The sequence below is a fragment of the Ipomoea nil genome, unplaced genomic scaffold (genome assembly GCF_001879475.1).
Source record: "Ipomoea nil cultivar Tokyo-kokei standard unplaced genomic scaffold, Asagao_1.1 scaffold2845, whole genome shotgun sequence".
In the NCBI taxonomy this organism is placed as follows: Eukaryota; Viridiplantae; Streptophyta; class Magnoliopsida; order Solanales; family Convolvulaceae; genus Ipomoea; species Ipomoea nil.
The window spans coordinates 4,989,465-5,016,519 of NW_017619273.1; the positions used below are offsets into that span (position 1 = coordinate 4,989,465).

The window sequence follows — 27,055 nt, forward strand, 5'->3', positions numbered from 1 at the left end:
CATCATAACATTTCTGTTTGGTTGTTATAGTGTCTGTTCGGTTTGAACCAAATTGTGATTATAATTTGTTGGAGAAGAAAAATAAATGAAATATTTATTTTAATGGTAAATATGTCCATTTAATATATCGAAGAAAAAATACCACTTAAACAATTCAGAGAGAAAAAGTGATTAAGTATATAATATAGGAAAAAAAGTGTCATTTTCCCTTTTAGTATTATAAAGCTATAGTAAAAAAAATGTTTTTTTAGAACAAATAATTAATTCATTAAATCTTCAGAGTTTACCAGAAAAATGAGATGAGTATTTAGCCACTCTCCAGAACCTTACATTGAAACAACCTCCCTAGTAATAGTATGGGCGGCACGATTCGCAGATCCTTAACAAACTTCTCAACATCTTATCTTACTATATAAAAAAATCACACCCCTTGGAAAAATAAATTTGGTAAATAATTCTCGCCTAAATAAAACGACCGCGTTTTGTAATAAGTAAGTGGTAAAACGATTTTGGCCTCTCATTTATAGCTATTTTTTGGGAATTGTCACTTTAGTGGTTCAATGTAATCTTTAATATTTGAATAGAAATGAATAGACGTCTGGCTTTTTGATCTTCAACCCTTGGTTATCCTATTGATTAGGATTTATTGTTTAATTAATTTGTTCACACAGTTTAGAATTGTGTCTCTTTGTTATCCGAAAAAAATAGCATTAAATCACATATCTCTTCAATGTCTCCAAACACAGCTATAAAAATACATTCTAACTTTACAGTTCCAAAAACAGCACAACAGCCATGGCACCTCTCTTCACTACGGCAACTGATTTATTCCCTATGAGAACAATTCAAGCAGTGCTATCAAGGTAAGTGTGTGCGTAAGTATGATATATATCCATGATAGGAAGGGCAGTGAAAGCATAAAGTGTAAGGAGTGTGTTTTTCATGGCAAAAGAAGTATGCATGTATATATGTAATATGTGTATTAGTGTATAATACCCACGGAGTACAACATGTATAAATTTGTGTTCTATCTATTCTAATTCTAAATACTATTGCAGGGATTATGCTTTTTGCATGCTCATACTTAGTCTTTCCGGTGAACAAATTCTTCTTTGGAGTGTGAATACAATAACAAGATCATCTTATGGGAACATATTTGATGAATTCACCAATGGGTCAATGGTGAATTGGTGATCAGTACCATTTATGATGTTTATGAGAGGAGACGAGTAATTGTCATTTTTTTTTGAAAGAAAAGTAACTGTATTCCTTCTATGGGATAGAGACCGCAACGAACTAATAGGCATGACAGCAATGCAGCTGACGGAAAAATATCTGGAGGTATGTATTAAATCTATTTTCCAGGTTTAATGATTAACTTATTCTCTGTATATGTCTATTGTTTAGTTAACAAAGGAACTGTCAACAGAAATTTAAGCATTACGTGGTATTGCAATGGTTTTCAAGATTGCTTTAGCATTTTTTTTTCTTATTACCTTATGAATGTGTATATTGTTTAGTCTTTATTATTCTCTCTGTTATGTTGATGCAGGAACTAAGCATGTTTTCAGTTACAGGTCATTCTACAAAGCAGCAATAGTCAACTATGCTTAGAGCTTTTTGGTTCCAAAGTTTATTGTGTATTGTATTAATATCGTTAGGTTATTGAGCATGAAACAGATTATGATTTATGTAAATTAAATTGTAAACTTCTTTTTTTTTTTTGTTTTGAGAAGTAATTCCTTTCGTTTCTTCACTTAGAGATACCATCCTATATTGTAAAATCATTCTTATGTAGTCTTATTATAAATCATATATTGTAATCTGGTGTAAAATTTTTAATAAATATTTAGTTCGTGCAAGTAGTTTATTTGTTAAATAAACTTTGATTAAAATAAATTGACTAATAGTACTATCATTCAATACCAAATGCAGAACAATTCAATTTCAATTTAATGCCTTTGTAAATATTCAATATTAACATAACCTAATTAAGTTATATTTGGGATGATGAGTTTGGTATTTTTGTTTAGTATTGCCCTTATTTAATTTCAAATTTTATTATATTTATTTATTGTTTATCTTTTTATTTAGGAATTTTTGTAGGGAAATGAAGATGTGAATGACAGTGATGAGTTTTCATTAACACAGAGCTCAAAAAAGTATAAGAAGTCTGTTGTTGAAGTTGACAAAGTGAAGCATTTGTGAACTTTTAGGTTTTGTTTTTAAACATTGATCAGTTTTGATGTGCTTTTAGACACCTTATGCTTATTATATATATATATATATATATATATATATATATATATATATATATATATATATATAAAGATAAGTATAGAGATTAGTATAGAGATTAGTTATATGGTCAAAAATTGCATCAATACCAAATTATACTTACTGATTTCTTAAAGTAACAAATTATTACGACAAATTGTTCTTGATCAAATCTTATGAAACCTGAAAATATTATTTGAGTCAAATATGAATTAAGAAAATTAAATAATATTAACATTCATTTAAGTTTAACTCCAAACCACATACATATTGTGATATGTTATGTATAGTTTATTATTATCATATATCCATTCCATTTTTGTTTATTACAATTTACAATAACAATATAAATTAAAATTTTATTTATAGACCGTGCATCACACGGGTACAATGCTAGTCATTAATCATAGATGCTAGTTTTTTAAAATATTTTTCTAACAAATTATTTATTAAGTTTAAAATATTTGAAAAGTTTCACTTAAATATATATGCCCTAAATTACTTAAATACCTTTTGTTTGACCCTGTAGACAGTAGACCTGTAACCTCCACCGCCGGGCTCCTCTCGCCTCCGCCCCTCACTCAGTATATTCTGCTTGCCTCAGTAGCGAGTATCAACGAAGCCCTAGGGTTTCTGTCTGATTTCATACATTCAAGTTCTGATTGCTTTCGGAGAAATTCGAGGTTAGATTCCTTTAGTCTTTTTTGTTTAATGCTCGTTTTCTTATTTTCATTCTTGTATTTCGTATAACGAAAAACATTACTCCGTCACTTGTGTTATTTTTCCTGCAAATTAATTGATTCTAATCTAGTTTCTTAGTGTAAAGAAAAAACTTCAATTCTATGTTTATTTTCCAGCAAATTAATTTAGCATTTATTTGAATATGAGCTTGGATGAAAGATCTCTTTTTGGGCACCATCATATTATCCTTTTGGGTTAAGAAAACAGATATTTGAATGAAATTAAGTCTAAATTTCTAACGGAAAAATGAATGCAACAAGATATGATCAAAGAATTGAAAAATTTATACAAAACCTGGAAAGGAGAGTACTTGAGGCTTCTATATGTATAAGAAATTTCAAAATTTTTCTATGGATTGTTAATTGAGATGGAAGTTCTGTTGCATTTTAAGGGTTCATATAAATTTCAAATTTTCATAATACAGTTTTCATTGATGTCAAGCCTTTGTTTTTTTCCCAAAATACGTGAACAAGGGTTCATACCCTGGTTCCCTATTACAAACATTTGAAACTTTGAATTCTTGCAAGGATCATAAATCTCATTCAAACCCCATTTGAGGTAGATCTGCTTCAAGCGTTCTTCTCCTTACCAGAAAATCTTTGACAGAATGTAAAAACTGAGTTCATCCTCTTAAATAGGAAACATTGACCACTCCTGTTAATTTGCAATTTTATAATGTCTTCAAATGTCTGTACTAAACTTCTATGAACAGAAATGTGACAAGGAAACATAATGATTTACTTTGTTGTGCCTCTCCTTCTCATAAATTGTTATCATTTCTTAAAACTAATTGCCTGTCACCTGTCATACCATTGATATTAGGGGACATTATTTAAAGTGTGCATTTCACCTATATGAAGGGGTTTGTTTTTTTTTTTTTTTTAAGTTAGGTACTTATTGGTTAATAGTATGTCTTATTTATACATGTTCTTTTAACAATGTTTGGCAATGTGCTTTGCTTTATAGGGTTACCTCAATGGCTGAATTGACTGCACAAGCTCAGCCAGTTCACAGTTGAGTACTTAATACCCTGACTCTCATCTCTCTCTGTATTTCTCCTCTTGATCCAAATTGCTGGCTATGAACTACCATATGGTGCCCTCTCTCACACATTGTGGCCAATTTTATATCCATGTTTGTTTCCATGTTTTCCTGTGGGTTAAAATTCTTAGTTTTGATGCTTTAGACAACATTTAGCTGGGTGCTTTTGCTGATAAGTGCTCACTAGTTACACTGTAATTCAAGTGCTTGTGATTACAGTGTGTTAAAATGTCATATTATTTTATTCCAAACTCGTTACACATCATTCTATGATGATGCATTTGGAGCTTTTCATGGTCTGTTGCAGGCTTGTTACACATCAAACTTGTTACACATCATTCCAAACTTGTTATCTTTCTCTATCTATTGAAATTGAAGGCTTCATATATAGCTTTGGAAGTCTTAAGTAGCTGCAAAAGCTTTGTGATCAATAGCATGGGGCTTGAATTTGCATACAGTTTGATGAAATGTTCTGCATTACAATTCAGGTACATTAGAAAACAAAGATGGTATTAGAACTGGGTCCAACCAAGAAGTTGCACATAATCATACATCAGAGACACATCCTGAAGAAACTGGTATGAAAAAACACTTAAAGACTTTAGTTTTCATAATTTTTGCTTTCTCTTTATTCATGACTTGATCAAGGGAATCCCTTTTTCCCCTTCTATTTTGTCTGTGAAGGGCTGAATGCAATCTAATGTTAATCTTTACCATGATCATTGATCCCAGAACGGAAGGCTAGGGTAGATGCTGTTTGGCAGCAAATGAACAAAGGAGTGCCTTTGAAAACTCTTAATTCCATATTACAGAAACATAGTGCACCTCTCAAATCAAGTCCCGTTAAGAGTTCAAAGGCATCTTCTGTGAGTAGTAGGACATCTCTGTTCTATAGAAAATTGAAGAAGTCCTTTTAGCTTGAGCTAGTTTTGAATTTTAATGTGCTTTTGTAGAATTGGATGACAGTACTAGGATTGGCACCAAAAAAGGCATCATCCCCTGTCCAAAGTGCACCCGAGAAGCACCCTACGATAACACATTCAGAGACCAGTGAAGATGCAAAGAAGCTGGCTGCTGCTGCTCTTTCCGCTGTTAAGGATGCTGCTATTACTGCAGCTGCATCTTCCAACAGGGGCAAAATTGAGGTGACGTTGCAAGCTTAGTTTCATATATTGAAAGATTTGTCACTTAACTGAATCTTTTAGGGTCAAGTTTTTGATGTACTTTCAAATTTCAATAAAATGACTTCTCTACGATTCTCAGGAAAATTTACAAGATTGAAAACACACCTTTTTAAACATACTATGAATGTGTTTATTGCTTTGAAGGTTTCCGAAGTTCGGGACTTTGCTGGAGAAGAAATTGAAGTAAAGAAGTATATTGATGCGAGCTCAAAAGAGGGATCGAATAAAGGGAAAGCTCAGGCAGGACCAGCTTCTGCTGTTGATGCTGTTCTTGAACAAATTAGGAAGAAACAGAAGCTTAGCGTACTAGATAAGACAAAGAAGGACTGGGTAGAGTACAAGGGAGATAACAAAGGTGTTGAAGAAGAGCTGGATGCTTACAAAAAGAGCTCGAATCAGTATCTAGACAAGGTCTCTTTCTTGGAGCGTGCAGATTACCGAGAATTTGAGCGGGAGAGAGATGCTCGGCTCGCTATGCAGGCCAAGAGGAGACCAGATATGCGAGAGGACTTCTGAAGGATCACATCACTGTGAAATTAAACTACAACAACAACAAAGGGGGGAAACATCTGTGTTTCTGGCCATTTGCTCTCTTCTATTTAGATCTTCTTGTGGGCAAAGTTGTATTCTCCCATTGGTATTGGGAAGGAAGATGTTAAAAACAAAAATGAGTAAATCATGAAACCTTCCATGTTAGGTTTTCAATACTCTCTCTTCCCTGGAGCTATAAGTTACTACTGATGATTGTTGATTTACTTTTTATCTTCACTTGAAATTGATAGAATTGTATAGCTCCATCCTTCTAATGCCATGTTTGGAATTATTGCACTCCTATCAACTCCAATTTAAACATTTATAATTTTTGTTTTGTACAGAGGAAATACAAAATAAATTTATAAATATCTAGCCCATTGGAATTAGGAAAATGTTATTTACCCCTCTTAAATTTCCCTTAATAGTTTACCTCCATGATGTAGTTTATATTCATTGGGTGACATGAATTGGTTGACTTTACACTTTTAACTAAATGCTAAATAGTCCAATTAAATTGTGCCATATAAGGAGGGAAAATTAGAAGGGAAGTTTTTAGGAGGGGTACCTAACATTACTCTTGAGTTATTCGTTTGTTTTTTTTTTTTTTTTTTTTTGAATGTTACTGGCCCTATTACATTGTAGTATCTGTTCATATACTTTCTCAACCTACTGAAACACAAAGAACCAATAACACCTCCACTGAGGCTCGAACTCGTAACCTTCCAAATGGAAGTCCAACCCGGGTACCATTAGACCACATAATCTTGGTGAGTTATTCGTTTGTTACTTTAACTAGATATACGTCTTTTTTTTTTTTGAAACAAACTAGATATAAGTTCTGCAATAGTTATATCATAGACTAGGGTATATGTTGCCAGTTGCTACATGCATCCAACACATTTATATTTTTTTTAAACGAAATATTTAAACTTAGATTGATTTTTTTTTTTTTTTGTGAAACACATATTCTTGTAGTATTGTTCATTTGTTATATACTCAATCTGTGAACCCTCATTTGCAATGGTAACATAAGTACCATCCCACAGTAGTTAGCAATTGATTTTTCTCTTTAATTGCATTCAACATATATTGTTATATTTTTATTCTATGAAGAAATCTTTTGTGCATTATCTTTGGTTTCGCCTAACAATTTTTATTCCAAAAAAAAAAAAAAAAAAGATTCCCTTTGTACATAAGAATATACCGTCTATTTTAATTTGATTCATAAGAAAAAGTGACATGATTTCTTTTAGAAAAAGTGCTATTAATATTGGAATGTTTTAACTCGCACAAATCCAACCAAACAAACTTCAACTTTTAGATATGTTAAGTATTTGTCCACTACTCATAATATTATTTTTGTGTTACAATTTAGATAACTGATGTTCATAAACTTTATAGATAGCACTCAGAAGTTTGAGTTATAAATTTATAATGACTGCCACTTGGCAGTATATGGAAGATTGGCAAACAAGATAGCAAAACTCAACAAAAAATTGTACAATATATATTTGATCAACAAGAAGTTGAATGAAAATGTGTAAATCATGAACTCAATTATAAGGCCAGGATGATAATAGTGATGCTACAGCTAGACAGTAAAAAAATCCAGGAAGAATCCTTAGAACAAAATTTCCTGGAATTCTCAGACCTATAAATGCTCAACACTAAATCTATAAACACCCTTAAAACTGCTAACACTCCAAATATTAAACATACTAGAAAAATGATAATTCCTTTACTTTCCATATATACTTGTCTCTGCTGAACCTCTTCCACCTTCAACCTGCATTTTAGAACACTGGTTAAAAGCAGATTCGACAACCAATACTAGATATTAACAGCGAAAAGACAAATGTAGATCACTACAATTCGAAGCAAAACCAAATCCATTATTCATCAAGTATATTACTTTAATTTGTCTTTACAATAACAGAAGAAAATCCAGTGCATGTTGAATGGAGACCCTTCTTTGAAAAATTAACCAACTTTTTCAATGATCAAATACTTCCTGCTTCTAGGAGAGATTTAAATTCGTCCAACAATAAAATTTCCTTAAAAGCACTCATAAGAGAGAGGGAGAGAAAGATAAGTGGTGGTGTGTGTGTGTGTGTGTGGGGGGGGGGGGGGGGGGGGGGGGTGGGAATACGAGTATGGTTCAACAAGTGCACAACTAAGTGGTGTGTATATCATTTAAAGTGAAGAGCTCAAACCTGAGATTAGAATTGTCAATTATTATCTGTTCCAGCTGCATGGAAATAAGGGATTTCCAAGAAATGAGATCATTGACCTCCTTACTCTGCAAGAAACATTAGGTTATGAGTATACTAAAACTATTCAGCCGATATTGAAAATGGTTGAATGGAATCATGGTAGCAAATTCACATACCATGGCATCCCTGCTCTTGGATAAACTCTTTATGTCTGATGTGATCTTCTCAAGAATGGAGTCTTTATCTAATATTTCTTTGTCAAATTCTGTAAAAATCTTTCCGTATCTAGAATTCAGCTCTTCCAGATACCGCTCTAGGACAGATAAATTGATATCAAGGGATTGAACTTTTTTCATTAGAATTTTCAGAACACTATCTCCAGGCATCCGGTTTACTTGCAGATGGTTAATTTCCTCATCAGGCACGTTAGCTGTTATCACTTCATGCTTGACATCAGAGTGTTCAAGTTCAGGGTCAGTTTCGGAATTATGACCATCTTCAGCCAATGAGTGCTGGGTGGTCATAGGTTTCTGCTCACTGTTTCTTTGATCAGATGCAAACTTCTTCTCCGGAACAGAGATAAGATCCTCAAGCATCTTCTCTACAGCATCAACTCCATACACTTCCAGAACACTTAATGTACAGTAGAACTCTGAGCCGTAATGATTAAGAAGATTCAGTTTCATATACCTCACCCATTTTGGCTCTGGAAGTACAAACCTTTGAGCATGTTTGACATTCCCAGCAGTAAAATTACCAAGTTTGACCCACGTATCAGTTGGATAAACAGGACTACCGAGGAGTTCAAAATCCTTCAGAGTGGATGAGTAGTGTTCAAAATTTCCTATTTCAACTGTGTCCACTAAAGTTTCTTCCGAGAGTTCAATCACAACATATTTTTCCTCAGCAGAACAAGGATTTCTAAGGTATTTGTCCTTATCTCTGCTCAATATGTTGGAAGCACCTTTGGCTTCTTTGTTGTGAGCCAAGACCTTGGCCCCTTTGGAAGCAGAAGCATAATTGTACTCTGCCCCTCCTGGTTCCACCCTATGAGTAATGCTACCGGCCTGATCATTTAGATCTTCTACTTTGGTATTCAATGCTTTGTTCCTGAACTCACCAAGACTTAAAGTGATTGACTGAGAAAATCTATCAGACTTGAAATCCTTTTCTGAATTTCCAGTTGAACCTGATTTCCCCGTGTCAGCTTGCTCTTCAATTGCGGGGGCTGAGGTTAAGTTCTTTGAAGACTCCAGTGGTTCACTGGGAATGTCCCGAGTTTCTTTGGCATGTTCAAGTGAAGCATTGTCCGTCTCTTCAGAGTTGATTCTCTCTGATGGATTAGAATGAATTCCTCTGTCGAACATAAGTTCATATTCATCCCAATGCTGAGTACTAAAGTGATATCCTCCGCATCCATCTAGCTCCACCAAAAGACACACGCAAACCACAATTAATCACAAGAAGAGATTATGGACATAAGACCAAACTTAGCTACATAAAAGTAATTTCAACGATGTGGATAGTAAAGAAAATGAAGGTAATAGAAAAGTGCTTATTCTTTGTTACAATACTAAATCGATAAAGTAAACATACACAATTGAAACTAAAAACCCTAGAAAATGTTTTTTTTTTCATGTGTTCCCTAACTCATTTAAAACAAGGAAAGATACCAACCTTTGTCAACACCCCCATGGCCAATCCACAAATTTAAAAGGAAGACAAATCCCCATAGAACAAGAACCAGTAGAGAAACACTGGATAAAAGATTTTTCCCCGAGATTGATTTCTCCAAAGATCTTCTTTGTAGAAGATCCTTACGAGATCTCTGCATTGCACATCAATCCAATCTGCTGTAGATCACCAAAGAAAAGTTGCAATGTAAGCAATTAAAATATCCTGCAGCCACACACCAAAAAAAAAAAAAAGTTTAATTATAAAGTCAATACACTTGTGTATGTAATATAGAAGAAACACACATCATATCTGCACAATAAAAGACAAACTCTAAGAACAAATAAAAACCATTAAAATGTCTGAGTGCCATTTGTCTGTAAACTAATTTTTAAATTAAAACCTGTGTGAGAGGAAAAGGAAAAAAGAACTACACATCCATATACAATTTAAGGAAGAAAACATAAAAATTGAATACTCCAAATTTATATGCACAAGATCTATGGACTAAAAGAAACTCACCTAAAATAAAATCATCACAAAAGCATACAAATCATCAGAAACACATAATACAATACAATAGGAAATTTTCTTCAACAACTCACCTAAAATAAAATTAAAGCACATAATCATTTCTGGAAACATAAAAATTGAATCAAAAACAGGAAAAAAGCTCAAAAATTGACATTAAGGGAATAAAGAAAAAACAAAGGATTTGAACCATGACTAGATCAACTACCAGAATACAAGAATTAAACAATCGATCATCATGGCAAATGCGAGAAAAGTAACTACATAGAATAATGAAAAAAATTTCACCTGAAATTCAATCAGAAAAAAAAACTGAATTCAGAATTGGCCAGCCAACCAATTCAAATTCAATACGACGGTTTTTCTAATTTCTTCTCATTTCTTTGTACCTGTTCATTTAATTAAAAATAAACTGTTTACCGACATCGCTCTCTGGCGTTGCTAACGGCTCTGCTGGCATCCGCTGTTGCTTTTTAAACCTTCAACTCTCTCTCTCTCTCTCTCTCTCTCTCTCTCTCTGCGACTCCGCGTTGATTCTTGAAAGACTAGAGAATTTTGGAAATATTACGGAGTATGTATTTTTCCATTTTGGTATTCATTATGAAAAATGAAAAAGTTTCCATTTATTAAATATTTTACTTATATTGCTTATGAAATATGTTATAATTATAAATAAATTAATTAATAAGCCTGATCTAAAATTCTGAATCTATAATTATATTAATAATTTGTTTACCAACTATTTTTAACGATTGGGTTTAAATAATTAACATTTTGATGGTTAAAAAAAAAATAAGATGTTGATAAGAACTCTAAAGCAAATACTAATTTATTTGACTTTAAATTTGTAGTGATGACGCTGCTTTGTCCAGCATGGAGGACTCTGATTAGGCCACATGGGAATGCAGTACGTGTCCCTTCAAATTATTACCCCATCACTTTGTTATTTGTCTTTTTGTTCTTTATATAAGGAGAAGGAGTTTTTTGCACTTTTAGTCCCACGACTATAGTGGCACTGGCAGAATTGATCCACGATTTTTAGCCGGGTTAAAAAAAATTCACCGGAAAAAAAAAAAATTCTCTATTTTTAGCCGGGTTAAAATTGACATTTTACTTATCTCAAAAAATTAAAAGAAAAAAATTGATATTTGACTACATACAATATTACTGAGCTACATACTACTGCCCCAGGCGGCGGAGTTACGTTCCTGGAGCAGGCAGGGCTGTCAGTAAGCGGCGGAGCGGCCGTGGCGTTCCCCGAGCTAGTTGGGTTATCCGACAGCAACATTGGAGTGGTACATGTACTCCGCCGCCTGGGGTAGTAGTATGTAGCCCAGTAATATTGTATGTAGTCAAATATCAATTTTTTCTTTTAATTTTTTGAGATAAGTAAAATGTCAATTTTAACCCGGCTAAAAATGGAGAATTTTTTTTTCCGGTGAAATTTTGACGGAAAAGTGGCCGGAAGGACCATTTTTGCAAAAAAATCAATAGTCGTGGACTAAAATTGCAAGGTTCAAAAGTTGTGGATCAATTCTGCCAGTGCCACTATAGTCATGGGACTAAAAGTGCAAAAAACTCTAAGGAGAAATAATAAAATATAAGAATAAAGTTCAAATTCAAACTTGAACGTAATGTGAAAATGTAATTAGGTCACTGAACATTTTAAATGTATTTAATTTTATTTGATAACATGTTACCATCCATCTCAGCAGGTTACTTGTTTACGTGGTAGCTGAGTTGACATTTTTAATAATAAATTTTAAAAAAAAATTAAAAAATTTGATGCATTTATTTCTATTATCATATATTTGAATTTGATTATAAATATTACTCACTCCGTCCCATTTTATATGTTTGGTTCAATTAACGAGCATTATTTGCAATTGGTCTTAATTTTGATACATGCCAGGTATGGGATGCTTTAATGAAGAATATATATTTTAGGATTCACCTTTGTTATTGTCTCATCATTTGCATAAAAGTGGTAGCCTCTCTTGTATATTCACTGCTTCTGTTACTTAATAATTTGAAGCTTTTTAACTTTGCATTTGACTGTTGGTTATTGCTTAGAAAAATCATTTAGTCATCTTTAGGGAGCAGACTATATTATTCTGATCGATCTGTACTAAATAGAAATAAAAGTTGGTCCAACTTTTGCTGGAAATCAACCTTTCATGGCTCCCCTCTGGATATATGATTTTATATTATTTGTTTTAGTATATATTAATTTATATGTTTTAATATACTCAGTATTATACTAATACTAAACTTAATATTATGAAAAATTGAATTAAAAATAATTTTAATAAAGCCTCGTTCCGACGTTTTTTTTATGTTTATTTTTTAAAAAAATTATTATTAAAAATTATTAAAAATGTCAACTCAGTTGCCACGTAAGCATGTAACCTGCTGAAATTGATGGTAACCTGCTATTAGGTGAAATTGAATACATTTGGAGTGTTCAGTGGACTAAATACACTTTTTTTTTTTTTTCGTTCAGTGGTCTAATTGCATTTTCAAGTTACGTTTGGTCAATTTGAACCTTATTCCTAAAATATATTTTTGAGTTCTAACCATAAATATGGATGTTGCTATTTGTACCATCCTCTAGTGAAAAAGTAGGTGTAAATAACATTGAAATTGTAAAAATAACAAAAAATTCAAGAATTTTATGGTGGTGTAAATAGCAATAAGGATATAGATATCGCTATTTACACCATATACTTGTCAAATGTGATTTACGATATTCTATTTATAATTTTTAATTAAAAATATAATTAATTAAAACATTTTTAAAAAATTAACAACAAGAATCCCCCGCCTTCTCCAGTGAGAAGGCAAGGGGCTGCCTTCTCACTGGAGAAGGCAACTAGGATTGCCTGCTCCGGTGAAAAGGTAGCCCAGTGGGTCGCCTTCTACCTGGGTTGTTTGTTTGCTTCTTCTTTTTTTTTTTTTTTTTTTTTTTTTTTTTTTTAATGTTTTGGTTTTTAAATAAAAATAAATAATAAATATTTTAAATTAAAACATGATATTTGACTATCTTTAATGAAGGTGGTGCAAATAGCAATTTTTTATTTTATCACTTTTAAAGATAGCACACCTATCAAAGGGTGGTATAAATAGCAATTAGGGTGATGTAAATAATTAAATATATTTCTGAGTTCTGACCATAAATATTTTATCTAATATTATGTATATTATAATTTTTTGAAAGTATCACTGACTCTATTACAATGTAGTATCTGCCAACGGGGTTTAAACTTGTGACCTCACATTTAGGACATCCACAGAGTCATTGAGCTACAAGCTATTTGACACATTGCTCAACAACGTGTTGACGTCGAGTGTATATTTTTTGGGTGTATCCAGAGTTTCCACCGTCGAACATAGTGACTAATCATCTCGTTTTGTAGGCACTAATTTTTCTGTGGGACAACTGATATGGAGATTTAAGACTGTTTCATACCAAAATCAATGATCAAACCCTTGACCTTTGGTTAACGATGGATAAGTCCCCATGTGTATATTATAATTGATTGATTGAATATCACATTACGAAATCTCTTAATCAAACAATTACTTAACTACAGTACAAATATTTTTTTTAGTACTACTGACTCTGTTGCAGTGTAGTATCTGCTCATAACTATTTTCTCAAACTACTGAAGCATAAAGAGTCAATAATCCACCTCCACTAAGACTCAAATCCACAACCTCCCACATAGGAAACAACTTGGTACAATATTTTTAATATAGAATTATACGAAATCTTACTTTTTGTAAGCTTAGTAGTTACTTGTCGAATTTTTAATTTTGTATATGATATTAATGCTACTTATCCCTAAAAAAATGTTCCCTTATTATGACTCTATGTATCTGAGTCTGTTTAGAACTTCTTATCCTTGTCACATTGTGACTCTCTACTTCTTATCCTTATCACACTGTGATTCTCTATTGTATATATTCACATCTGATCTCATTGTAATCATGCTCAGAAAATACAATACAATCAGTTCTCATCTGGTATCAGTTAGCTAGGGTTTTGTAATTCATAAAATCAAAATCAAGATCCGGCGAGTGTCACGTCTTTGCTGACCTTCAAGAAACATACTATCATTTAGCAGTAGCTTAATCTTTGTTTTGTGGTCCACCAAAGTTGGTATTCTGCTTTGCTTTGTTTTTGAAATCAAAGCTGAGGAGTTGTGGTTTCGTAACTTAAAAAAAAAAAAAAAAACAAAACAAAACAAAAAAGAAGATGCAGCGTTGCGGTGGCAACCTTAATTATCGTGGAGGTCAGCAACGTGGCTTTGATGATCTGTGTCAAATTTGTAAAGGTTTCGACCACACAGGAGTCAATTGTTTTTGGCACTATGATGATCCGTGTCAAATTTGTAAACGTTTTGGTCACACGGGAGTCAATTGTTTTTGGCGCTATGATGATCCGTGTCAAATTTGTAAACGTTTTGGTCACACGGGAGCCAATTGTTTTTGGCGCTATAACGATCCATGTCAAATTTATAAAAGGTTTGGTCACACGGGAGTCAAATGTTTTCGGCGTTATTCAGGGGCTTCGGGTTCTCAGGCTAATTTGGTGTTTCAGAATGGTTTAGGTGCTAAAATCTCGTCAAATTCTCATACTTGGGTTCCAGACACTGGAGCCACAAATCATGCAACTCCAAACATCGCTGCCCTTTCTACATCGGAGAAGTACACTGGTAATGACACTTTACGTGTTGGTGACGGTATGGGTTTATCTATTAGTCATGTTGGTCATGCCTCTTTTAATACCCCTTCTAGATCATTTACATTGTCTGATATACTTCACGTTCCACGTTTATCTAATTCTTTATTATCTGTTTAGAAGTTTGCATCCGATAATAAAGTCTTTTTTGAGTTTCACCCCTCCTTTTTTGTTGTGAAGGATATCAATACCAAGGAAATACTTCTTCGGGGCAATAGTTCGGGGGGACTATACACACTTTCATTACCTAGTTCGTCTCCGTCAGCGTTTCTTTCCGCTCGTGCCTCAGCTTCCACTTGGCACAATCGTCTGGGTCATCCTCATAACCGTGTTCTTAGCCATATACTTCGATCTTGTTTGGTTAGTGGATCTCGTGATAATATTCGTTGTCATAATTCTTTATGAAATGCGTGTCAATTAGGCAAATCTGCCCGTTTTCCCCTCCCTCGTGTTGCTTCCTCTAGTTCTCAAGTACTAGATCTTATTTACACAGACATTTGGGGTCCTGCGCCCACTTTATCTACTTCTGGCTTTCATTATTTTGTGATCTTTGTGGATGACTATTCCCGTTATACATGGTTCTTCCCTATGAAATTAAAGTATGATCTTTATGTCATCTTTGATAAATTTCGTACTCTTGTTGAACGGTCCTTTAATTGCAAAATAAAGGCCATTCAGTCTGATTTAGGTGCTGAGTACAAAAAGTTGCATTCTTCGTTTGTTCAATTAGGAATTCAAAATAGACAATCCTGTGCCTATACACATGAACAGAATGGTCGTGTTGAACGAAAACATCGTCACATTGTTGAAACTGGTCTGGCTCTTCTAGCCCATGCCTTTGTTCCTTTGAAATTTTGAGATTTTGCCTTTGAGACTGCTTTCTATTTAATTAACAGAATGTCATCTTCTGTATTAAATAACTCCAGTCCTCATCTCCTGTTACATAAATCCCCTCCTTCTTATCTTTTTCTTCGTGTCTTTGGGTGTTTATGCTACCCTCATCTTCGACCATATAATCGTCATAAGATGTCATACAGGTCTTCTCCATGTGTCTTCCTAGGTTATCCTGAGTCCTTTAGGGGGTACAGATGCATGGACTTACAGACTAATAAGATTTACACATGCAGACATGTCAGATTTGATGAAGAAGTTTTCCCCTTTGCTACTAAAACTTCTTTGCAGGACCTATCTACTCCGTTTTCTGGACCTTGGGCGGAATCTGTTCTCAGTCACATCACACCTATTCCTGCCGTGGCCAATAATGAGCCACCAGAACCGCCGCTACCAGCTTCATTCGAACCAGCCGTGGATCCCGGACAGGATGCCTCGTCGAGTGATCCGGTGGAGCCCGTTGCTCGCCAGTGAGGCCGTCCACGTGGGCGGTCCACCAGGCCCAATGTCCGTACTCACTCTATCGCCACTCGCAGCAACGCAGATGCTCCTCTTTTTGTTCTAGCAGCTCAGGTGCATCCCACGGAACCCACATGTCACTCTCAAGCTGTCAAATATCCTGAGTAGCGTGAAGTCATGGACCAAGAATTCAATGCTCTCCTGCATAACCACACATGGTCTCTAGTTCCACCCACTGCGGGTATTTCCATTCCAAGATTATGGTGTGATAATCTAGGAGCTACATATATGAGTGCCAACCCAACCTTTCATGCGCGCACCAAGCATGTGGAGATTGATTATCATTTTGTTCGTGATCGAGTAGCTTCGGGCAATATTCAAGTCAACTTCAACTCCACGAAGGATCAACTTGCTGATATCTTCACCAAAGCTCTACCTGGACCTAGATTTTCTTCCCTAAGGGACAAGCTACAGGTTACTAGTATACACTGTGCTTGAGGGGGAGTATTAGGACTCTATGTATTTGAGTCTGTTTAGAACTTCTTATCCTTGTCACACTGTGACTCTCTACTTATTATCCTTATCACACTGTGACTCTCTATTGTATATATTCACATCTGATCTCATTGTAATCATGTTCAGAAAATACAATACAATCAGTTCTCGTCCACTCTTGATTTTTCCTTCTCACATAGCATTATTTAATTTAATTGGTTATTTTACCTTTTTTTTTAATTAAAAATTAGTGGAGTTCATGACACCTAATCATTATAAGGCATGTTATGAAGGGAATTTAAGAAAGGAAAAATTAGAAGTGTAAAAAGAATATCAAAATTTTATGTTCAATTAATCAAAATGGGAAATTATTAATTGTGATTACTTGAATGCACTAATGAATTTAAATTGGAAGTTGGATGAATGACTAAATCTCATGTCGATTAATTAATGTACAATAGTGATATGTTCACTTATGAAACAAATGTTATGCGGTCATGATTAAGGAATTGTTTGAACATAAGGAAAATGATTTCAAAAAATTATTTATGAATTTTCCAATGTTAAGCTACCTATGAAAAGTATACATTCTAGTTAAAGAAAAAAATCTTTTGATAAAAAGTTTTTTTTTTTTTCAAAATTTTTATTCGAAAAATACTTTTTGAATTGTCTTTCATACACACACTCTCTCTATTTGATTGGTATTAAATGAACGGGATGGTTTGCCATTTGCTCGGTTACTATTTGGATTAGATTGAGTTGGCACATTTAAAATTTGGTTTCAAAGGATTGAGCTAAAGAATACAAATTTGACTTTTGTCTACCCATAACTCCTTTATATATATATATATATATATATATATATATATATATATATATATATATATATATATATATATATATATATATATATATATATATATATATATATATATATATATATATATATATATATATATATATTAAATTAAAGTTGAGTTTTTTTTTTTTTGGTTTTTTTTTTTGAAAAAAAAAAGACCCCTTTAGTTTGTTAATACACGATGGGAATTTATATCCTGCACCACGGCGCGCGTTGCATTGTGCGCCCAGATGCAAAACGACGTCGTTTCAGATTATTATTTTTTATTTTTTTGAAATTTTGCTACCCAGTGTTTGGCGGTTAATTTTCCTTTAAAAAAAATATCATGTTAAAAAATGTACATAATTGTATACATGAATATACATAATTGTATAACAAAATATGCATACTGTTTTTTAAAAGATAATACATATAATCTAACATAATACATAATAAACATAAACTTTTAACATAATACACATCAACTCTTAACATAATACACAAAAATTTTCTGATTCGGATGTACATAATTGTATAAAAAATGTAAATAATTGTATAAAAAATGTACATAATAAAAAATATGCATAATTGTATGAACAAATATACACAATCACAGCAACTTCCTACCGCGCCTCCCAAAACGACGTCGTTTTGGGAGGCGTGCGGCGCACAGTGCTACGTGCGTCGTGGTGTAGGGTATAATGATTGGTGGGTCAACCAAACAAAAAAAAAATATATACGTCTTGCTCAGCCCAGAATCCAATAAAACTCTGTTATTCAGTTTCATTTTGTATACACTGTAGTTTCAGTTCAACACAACTACAGTTTCATTTCGATATAACTATAGTTTCATTCGATATTTATACACTCAAATATGTGAAATGTTATTTAATTTTATTTTATATACACTATATTTTCATTAAAACACAACTACATGATTATTTCGATATAACTACAGCTTCATTGCACAATACAGTCAACTATGTGAAATGTTATTCAGTTTCATTTTATATACATTACAGTTTCATTTCACCACAACTGCGGTATCATTTAGATATAACTGCAGTTTCATTTGATAATATATAAAATAATACGTGAGGCAGTGTCGGTTTAGATACACTGTAGTGTCAGTTTAGATACACTGTAGTTTCAATTGGTAATTAATCCACAAAAAAATGCGCGCTTCATTAACAGTAACAGCGCGCCGTTTCTTTAAGTAAAGAAACGTCGACGTTTTGTGCATCGCGGTCCACGATATAACGACTGTAGACTGGCCCATAACTTTTTTTTAATTATTATTATTTTTTCTTTTGGTTAGAGCAATTAAGACAAATTATTGTGTGGATCATAAATATCAGGTACACTTTTTATATATTAAAAGTACATTATTTTTGTACTGAAGGTACATTATATAAAATAATGTACCATTAGAATATTAAAAATGTACTATCAAAATATATACCTTACGTACATAAATAATGTATCCTTAGTAGATTAAAAATGTACTTTTTATTTATGATCCACACAATTATGTAGATCATGGTCCATGCAATAATGATTGAGCAATTACATTTATCAATTTATGTATTTTTATAATAATGAGTTACAATTTAGAAAATTATTTATTTACATTTTTATTATAGTTTTTGTGAATTATTATAACTAATTAATTATATGATTATAAAGTTAACAACAATATTACGAAATAAAAAGAAAACATAATATCACCAGTTGGAATTACATATTATTGAAAATATCTTTTTAGACGATATTGATAGTAGTAACAAATTTTTGTTCATTCTCGTATAGAGCTAACACCTTTAGGCCATTAGGATGGGTGCCTCGGGAAAAAAGTTACCTACAATTGACCGTGACTAAAGACTGATTTTTTTAGCAATAACCCAACGTGAGTTAGCGTTTGACCCTGACTTTTGTTGATAGTCATGGCATATGCGAGTATCCATGAGAATTGTTTATACTGGAATTTGAAGAGCAATCTCGTATTAGAAGGAGTGAGAGACATTCGAGGGATAAAAACTTTGGTTCTTGCATGTGTCCCATTAACTATTATGGCTTCGACAGTGTTTATCTGCCAATCTTGTGATGATGAGACACGTATCATTGCAAAGACCAAAGAGAGTGGTCTATGTTCTGCAATAATATAACAGGTGCACCAACTTTCAATGTCAATGAATGATTAGGAAGTCTAGACAATCTCAAACTAGCGCACCATTAATATGCTTGGATTTGGACAAATAATAATTGACTTTTTTTACGAGAATAATAATAATAATAATAATAATAATAATAATAATAATAATAATAATAACAATAATAACAATAATAATAATAATAATAATAATAACAATAATAATAATAATAATAATAATAATAATAATAATAGACTTTTGAATTAGTATCATGCCAATTTAACACTAGAGTCATATAAATTGTCTAGTACTATTAGTATTATATAATATAATTAGTGTTATGATGACTTGTCACCTTCTGCGTAATGTTATGTTTAAAATTCAGGCTATAGTTTCACTTAAAACATAGGGCGTGACCGCGTGAGATATATCACCACGTTCACTACCGACAGTTACTACTTAGCCGCCAAGTCTCGCCATCTCGCCTCACAGGAGTCTCAGCAGCGCTGGTCTAAACAATATTAGAAGAATAAGACAGAAAAGCCCTTCTAATTCACGGTCGACAAACAGCTTCATTGACGGAGGATCAAAACTGACCAACGACCAATAACAATGTCTACTAAGTGGCAATTTTTATTATGGAGGATGAAAAGTGTCAATGCCGCAATAAGTCTAGGACCAAAAATGACATTAACTCCGGAATACAATACAAGAATATTTAATTATGGTTATATTATTATTGTGCCTCACGACCATTATATACTAACAGTACTTGAAAAGAAACTAATAATAATAATAATATAATAATAATTCCTTCAAAAAAAAATATAATAATAATAATAATATAAGTGGTAATAATAATATCTAAAAGTAATTAAGTGTTAATAACAATAGTAAGAATATTAACGTAAGAGTTGTAACATAGAATAAATTCTAATAATTAATAACTATAGTCTAAGATTAAATTTGGAATTGTGAGGAAAGATAAACGACCTCTGGTGAAATTAACTCTTAAATAATTATATATCGATTTAAATATTCTTAATATATTACAACAATTCCATTCCGTGCATCGCACGAGTGAAAATACTAGTTGTTATAACAAGAGCAAGTTAAGGTTAAGCAACAACATTGCAACCTAATAAAGTCATGTCATTATTTTGTAAGTATGAAACCCAATAACAAGACACTACACACTATGCTCTTAAAAAAAAAAAAAAAAAAAAAAAAAAAAAAAAAAAAAACTCACTTCAAGTTATAGTTATAAGATCTATTTATAATCTTATGGCCTATAGCAAATAATTAATTGTCAACAAGAAAAAATAACAATTTTTTTTTATGAGCCTAATCAAGATATTCTATGCTCAAATTTGTCAAATAATAAGAAGCATATTCAATATATGATATATATAGCACTTAGAACTGTACATTCATCTTTTATGTCTTAACACTAAACTAATATGAGTCATGCACATACATTATAAATCTGAAGTAACATGTATACATGATACACACAAAAATGACATGATGACCAAATATATTCTATTAATTTATAGAATAAAAAAATGAAAAATTTACCATTCACCGAAGATAATGAAAACATGTTAGCCACTTACTCACACGTTTAATTCTTCATCAAATTCAACTCAATTTGTACAGATCCACATTCAAACATGCTATCGATGATCTCAAGACAAAAAACCCCAGCACATGCGTCTTCCAATGTTGGCTCCAGAGTTGCTCCCACCGAAATTATTCTGAATTCTTGTAACACCAAGTGTTGATGTGAGACACCATTGAAACCACCAATAATTAAATGCACTTCTGTAACTATAAATATAAATTTGTTGTTAGGATATGATCGACAACAGTTTGGAGGAAAAATACTGCAAACAAGATGATCAACAATCAAATTCTCATTAGGAGGTAGAACACTCGTTCTATAACGTGTTGTTGTGATTGTTTTCTTCTAGTCAAATAAGGGAGATGAATAGCAAGAAAGAAACAAAATAAAGTGTATATTGTATTTTATTCCAATCACATCACAATATCAATATATTACAAGACATATATATAAATTACAATTGTAACAGAAAGAAATAATGACAGACATAAATATAACCATTACATAATCAACTCATAATGTCCACACTTAATTATATTTATAACCGTTCAAAATGTGTTTAAATAATTCTATAATTAATCAGATTTGAGAAGGACTTTCACATACAAATACTTTACCCATTACCATCCTTACGTCTAAAACCAAGTTGAAAGAATAACAAAAAGTATGGTCTCTTTATCAATTTATCCCTTTTAACATACTACTGTAGTACTGTTCAAATAAATGTACCATAATTCAAGTAAATTTGTCATCTTGTTTTTCAATGTTTGTAGTGCTTCTTTTTTGGCAATTTTTGCATTTTTTTTTTATTTTTAAATCTGTCTCATCATTTTTGCATAATGTAATTTTTCAAAAATTATTATTATTTGAATAGTGTCATTTAAACTGTAACTTCTTATTTAGGAGAACCACAATTAGAGTTAATTTCATTTTTGGTCCTAGATATATAGGTGACAGTTCACTTTAGTCCTTTTTTATTAGAACATCCTCATTTAGTCCTAGTATTATTGTGGCATGATCATTTTTAGTCATCTTTCGACAAAATTGTTGAAATGTCCTTAAATACAAAGACATTTTATTCTTTTTTTTTTTTAATACAAAGTAGGTTGAACCGCTATATTTTTTATGTTTATTTTTTTGAAAAAAAATCCATAATTGAAGATTAAAATGTCATTATATTTAACGATATTTAAATTGTTTTGATAATAAATGACTAAAAATGGTCATGACACAATAATACTAGGACCAAAAGTAAATGTTCTAATAAAAAAGGATTTAAAGTTGATTGACATCTATAAATCTAGGACAAAAAATAGAATTAACTCCCACAGTGATGTCTCTTGATTTTTGGCTTAAAAAGTCATTTATTTTTAGGGAAAGTAATTATTCAAAAATCATTTATTTTTACGGGAAGTAATTATTCAATCCATAACCCCATAAGGAGTAAAAAAGAAAAAATGTAAAGAAAAAGAGCACCGACGTAAGCTGCTTACTTGAGCAATCCCCGTCTCCTTGACGACGCGGTACTACTTACCTTAAGATTTTTGGATTCCAGGCAGAATAAAATCTAAATCACCATCACAAATCCACGCCACATTCTCTCTCTCAATAGGATTGTGGGATAAAGGTCGACTATGGCGGAGAACGCGAATTGCACCGTGTACGTAGGTAAGTATCAAACTCCATAGAAATCTTAGTCAGGTTTTGATTTTTGATTGTGAATTTTATGGAATTTATATTACGGAATACCAAATTTAGGTGCGTTTTTATTTATTTATTTGGTTCCAAGAAGTAGGTCTTTCATTTGTGTTCATCTATTTGTTCTCCTATTAGATCTTGATTTGAGATTTCCGGATCTAATTCAATGGCGGATAATCTAGGGTTTCGGAGAAAAAAGTTGAATTATTAGGATATATGTATATATAACTTTTCGAATTTAATTTGGTTTATTGTAATTCATTTTGGAAGTTGTTATTTCGATTCATTGGCTCCTGATTCTGATGTGAATGCTCTGTGTATTAATGTCTGGTTTTCTTTATCTACGTTTGAATTGTTTTCTCCAGGTTTCTCATATCAATTTGCTTCTTTGCGTGATCAATTTTAATGTTACATTTATTCTTTCAAATACCAAATGTTTTCAATGACTTGTGATTTATTTGCTAATTGTTGGATTAATTGCAGTATTTCTAATTGTTTTGGTTTTTGAACCAGAATTTGAGTTCCCGGGATCATATTAATGTTCTTGATATGGATATATTAAGATATTGAACTGCTAGCAATTTGCATGTTGTAGGTAATTTGGATGAGAGAGTAAGTGACAGGGTGTTGTATGATATCCTTATTCAAGCTGGTCGTGTGGTTGACTTGCATGTTCCTCGTGATAGGGAAACTGATAAGCCAAAAGGCTATGCGTTTGCCCTCTATGAGACAGAGGAGATAGCAGAGTATGCTGTCAAACTCTTCTCTGGTCTGGTGACACTCTACAACAAAACACTGAAATTTGCGGTATGTCCTTGGTACATCTGATCATTATTAGCCCAATTGTGACATAGTTTTCACTTGATATATGGTGTTACAACTTTGCCAATTAGAATTCAATTGCAAGTTCTTTTCAGCTCCTCAGTTTTCAAAATTTACTTGACAATAACGAAGGCCTTATACTGCCTATTGCCTAAGCCTACCTGGGTTTTGCTCCTTAATGTTCACCAACAAGGCCAGCCTACTTTTAGTTGGTTTTTTGTTACAGTGGAATATCCTCATTCTGTTCCTTCTTCTAGGAAGAGGCATATGTTGTGGGCTGGCCGTTGCGGAACTATTAATCAAGAAAAAACCCCAAAGAAATGTCTATCATGTGTTTTTGAGAATGGGTAGTAATTAATGGCTTTTGGAAACAGATTTCAGGGAGAGATAAGCCGTCAATGAACTCACCAATGGAAAACCCTCCCGCACTAAATTCTTCTATTAAACAAAGGCTTCACCCTGTCCCACCTTATGATAAGGAAATTTCTCAACATTCTCCAAGATTATCTGCATCATGCCGGTTCTCAGAGCACCAAACATATTCTGCAAAAGGTGAATGTTGGTTCTTAGTTAAGTGATTACTCCGAATTATTGTCTAAAGCTTTCTTTTATGTCTCTCCTCTTTTTCTCCATTATTTAGTTTATGGACTTTGGATACCTCTTTAACAACATATTTTTCTCTATTCAATTCCAGTTTCCCCTGGTGTACCATTACACCAGCGTAATGGCTATAGATCACATTATGACGGCAACAAATATGATAACAGTCGACGAGTATTTGGGGCAGCTTTGGATAGTATTACCCCTTCTAGGTCGGGCCGTTATAATGGTCGTAACTCAAACAATTATTATTCCCCTTACTAATTGTCCTTAAAATTGATAGAGAGCAGCTCTAACTTATTCTGTACTAGTAGTGTAATTGATGTGGAATTAAGGGGAACGTAGTATCAGCTGGCATGCATTTAGCTTTTCTTGCTTTTAATATTGTAACATATATGTTGTCTGGTTTGTGCTTTGTTGTTCAGTCTCTTAGAAGAATATTGTTTGCCATGGTATTATACTTTTAAAACTTAAGATTTATTTAAAATGTTTATTCTTCAAGAACCATGTCTCTTATTCTAGTCATCTATTTTGGTAAGTGCCCAAAGACTTACATGTGGTTAGGAAGAGAGAAATATCTTTGTGCTCAAGAAATACATGACATTGTTGCATAATTTGCTGCTGCTTCTGAAGTTTGATGTTTGGTTGGTGACTCAATTTTCATTGTTCTGATGTGATCATGTGAATTAGATTTTGCAAAAAATGATGTGTTTATAATCACATATCCTCTTTGACAATATAAGATTTTATCTCAATTTAGCGGAAAAAATCTAGTTTAGAGACTCTGCATATACTTTTTATTTTTAAATCTATATTCTATATGGCTGTATTATGATTGCCGAGATCCTCTTAAATAGAGGATAGACCTAATATGGCCTCAGTTTCCGATTATCCCAATGTCTTTTCCATAATGAACTGCATGATTTCCCTTTTATATGTTAGCCGGTCCTTATCCATGAGTGCATTGAAATTGATATACTTCAACTTAGCATTTTGTTGTTATTTCAACCAACTCTTGTTTGTCACATATATGCCTTTAACTAGCTTCTATGAACTCCATCACTACCACCTCCTCCGTCAACCCAATCAAGAGAAGGAAAACTGGATGGGTAATTTTTGTTTGCGAAATATATTTTTCTTGAAGTGGATCTTGCATTCACCAGTGAATTCTGTAGTGTTCATCTATAGGTTTCTGTTTGTAATTCTTTCTTTTGCTTGGCTGGGATTGAGTATTGAGTTCTGATTTAGGGTAATTTCTTTGTATACTTGCTAGTACTTGGGAGATTCTGGTAGGGAATTAGGTGCTTAATCATCTTTGAGAAAAATAGTGTATCTTAATTGCATTTCTTGGCCATATTGGTTTTAAATGGGTGGTTTTTGAGCAGGTGAAAACTGGACTCTTTAAAAACTTATATCTTATAACTTGAAGAGTAGGCTAAGATCAAATTTGATGGGAGGGTAAACTATTTTTGCCATTTCAAAATTTAAAATAGTTCTCCCAACAGTTTTGTTTTACTTTTATTCAATATATATATGAGTCGTGGATTTCTCTCATTGTCATGCGATTTTGACGCACTATTGGCATTGATAGTAAAAACACATAATATGCAGTATGCGTGTGGTATGTCATTAACTTAGTTTGTATGCGTGTATATATATAGATACCCTTTTAGTTTTAATATTTTTTTTATATTGAGTAAATTTTACTTTTAGTCTTTGATTATTGTGACATTGTCATATTTAGTCTTTTTATATATAAAAAAAATTATTGTCTCATTACATTAGTAACTTTTATTTGTATGTCACAGTATTAAAAATGGTCGACATATAAACAATATTAACCTTTTTATCCCAACATATACATTTTATTTCTCTCATAAATTCTTTTAATTGGAAGATGAAATTACATGTTATGTAGTATCATTTTTTTAATTAAATTATGGAATGATATAAATTTAAAGGAGGAATATTTGTGTCTAATTAGGATTGGATTTAAACGGATGATTAATGATATAATTTAAATAATTTTTTTGGTGGTTAGATTTAGTCTTTCTCATTTAATTGTCTTTTTATCAATTTAGTCTCTAATTAGGAATGAACTTTGCAAGAACTTCATCTACTCTATATGAGGATATACTGGGTTAAATTAAATGAGTAATCCTATCTTTGTGAATTGTGAGGATATGTGGATCAAAATTTCTTAAGATTCCAAACTGCAGAGACCAATTGGTCCTCAAGGGTAGGACTTGAGTTATTTTCATTCAGTCATTGGGTGACCACACGTGATTTAAGAATTATACTATACTATCGTTTCTTAGGAGGTTGGTGATATGTCCTAATTTTGACATATAGTTGTGTCTGCTCATCCAACTTTTATTTAAAAAACACTATTTAATTATAGAAAATTTACATATCAAACACTTTTAAAATGATGTTTTCATTTTTACTGACGTGAATATATATATATATATATATATCATCGTTTTTATGGAAAAAAAAAAAAGAGAAAAGGATTACTGAATCATATTGGTGTACTATT

The 27,055-nt window shown here is 32.4% G+C and overlaps 3 protein-coding genes across 6 annotated transcripts; 2 read left to right on the top strand and 1 right to left on the bottom strand.

The window, feature by feature from the left end:
- The first annotated feature begins 2,815 nt into the window (after positions 1-2,815).
- LOC109160129 (craniofacial development protein 1) lies at positions 2,816-6,115 on the top strand. The gene is made up of 6 exons (XM_019308308.1): positions 2,816-2,960; positions 3,985-4,031; positions 4,548-4,637; positions 4,792-4,925; positions 5,013-5,204; positions 5,388-6,115. Exons 2-6 carry the CDS (start codon positions 3,995-3,997, stop codon positions 5,757-5,759), a joined length of 825 nt encoding a protein of 274 aa, XP_019163853.1. The 5' UTR covers positions 2,816-2,960; positions 3,985-3,994; the 3' UTR covers positions 5,760-6,115.
- A 1,156-nt stretch (positions 6,116-7,271) lies between these two features.
- LOC109160128 (uncharacterized protein slp1-like) lies at positions 7,272-10,729 on the bottom strand. 4 transcript variants are annotated; one of them, XM_019308306.1, is made up of 5 exons: positions 10,484-10,729; positions 9,668-9,843; positions 8,167-9,410; positions 7,991-8,076; positions 7,272-7,563 (listed from the first exon to the last, which is right to left on the bottom strand). In XM_019308306.1, exons 2-5 carry the CDS (start codon positions 9,822-9,824, stop codon positions 7,335-7,337), a joined length of 1,716 nt encoding a protein of 571 aa, XP_019163851.1. In that variant the 5' UTR covers positions 9,825-9,843; positions 10,484-10,729; the 3' UTR covers positions 7,272-7,334. The 4 variants fall into 4 exon arrangements, with proteins under 4 accessions (XP_019163851.1, XP_019163849.1, XP_019163852.1 ...); XM_019308304.1 differs by having other exon boundaries at positions 9,668-9,889; XM_019308307.1 differs by having other exon boundaries at positions 10,616-10,728.
- Positions 10,730-22,876: 12,147 nt separating this feature from the next.
- On the top strand, positions 22,877-25,017 carry LOC109160130 (RNA-binding protein 7). The gene is made up of 4 exons (XM_019308309.1): positions 22,877-23,064; positions 23,690-23,901; positions 24,291-24,468; positions 24,611-25,017. The coding sequence occupies exons 1-4, from the start codon at positions 23,031-23,033 to the stop codon at positions 24,778-24,780; spliced, it is 594 nt and encodes a 197-aa protein (XP_019163854.1). The 5' UTR covers positions 22,877-23,030; the 3' UTR covers positions 24,781-25,017.
- Positions 25,018-27,055: the final 2,038 nt, after the last annotated feature.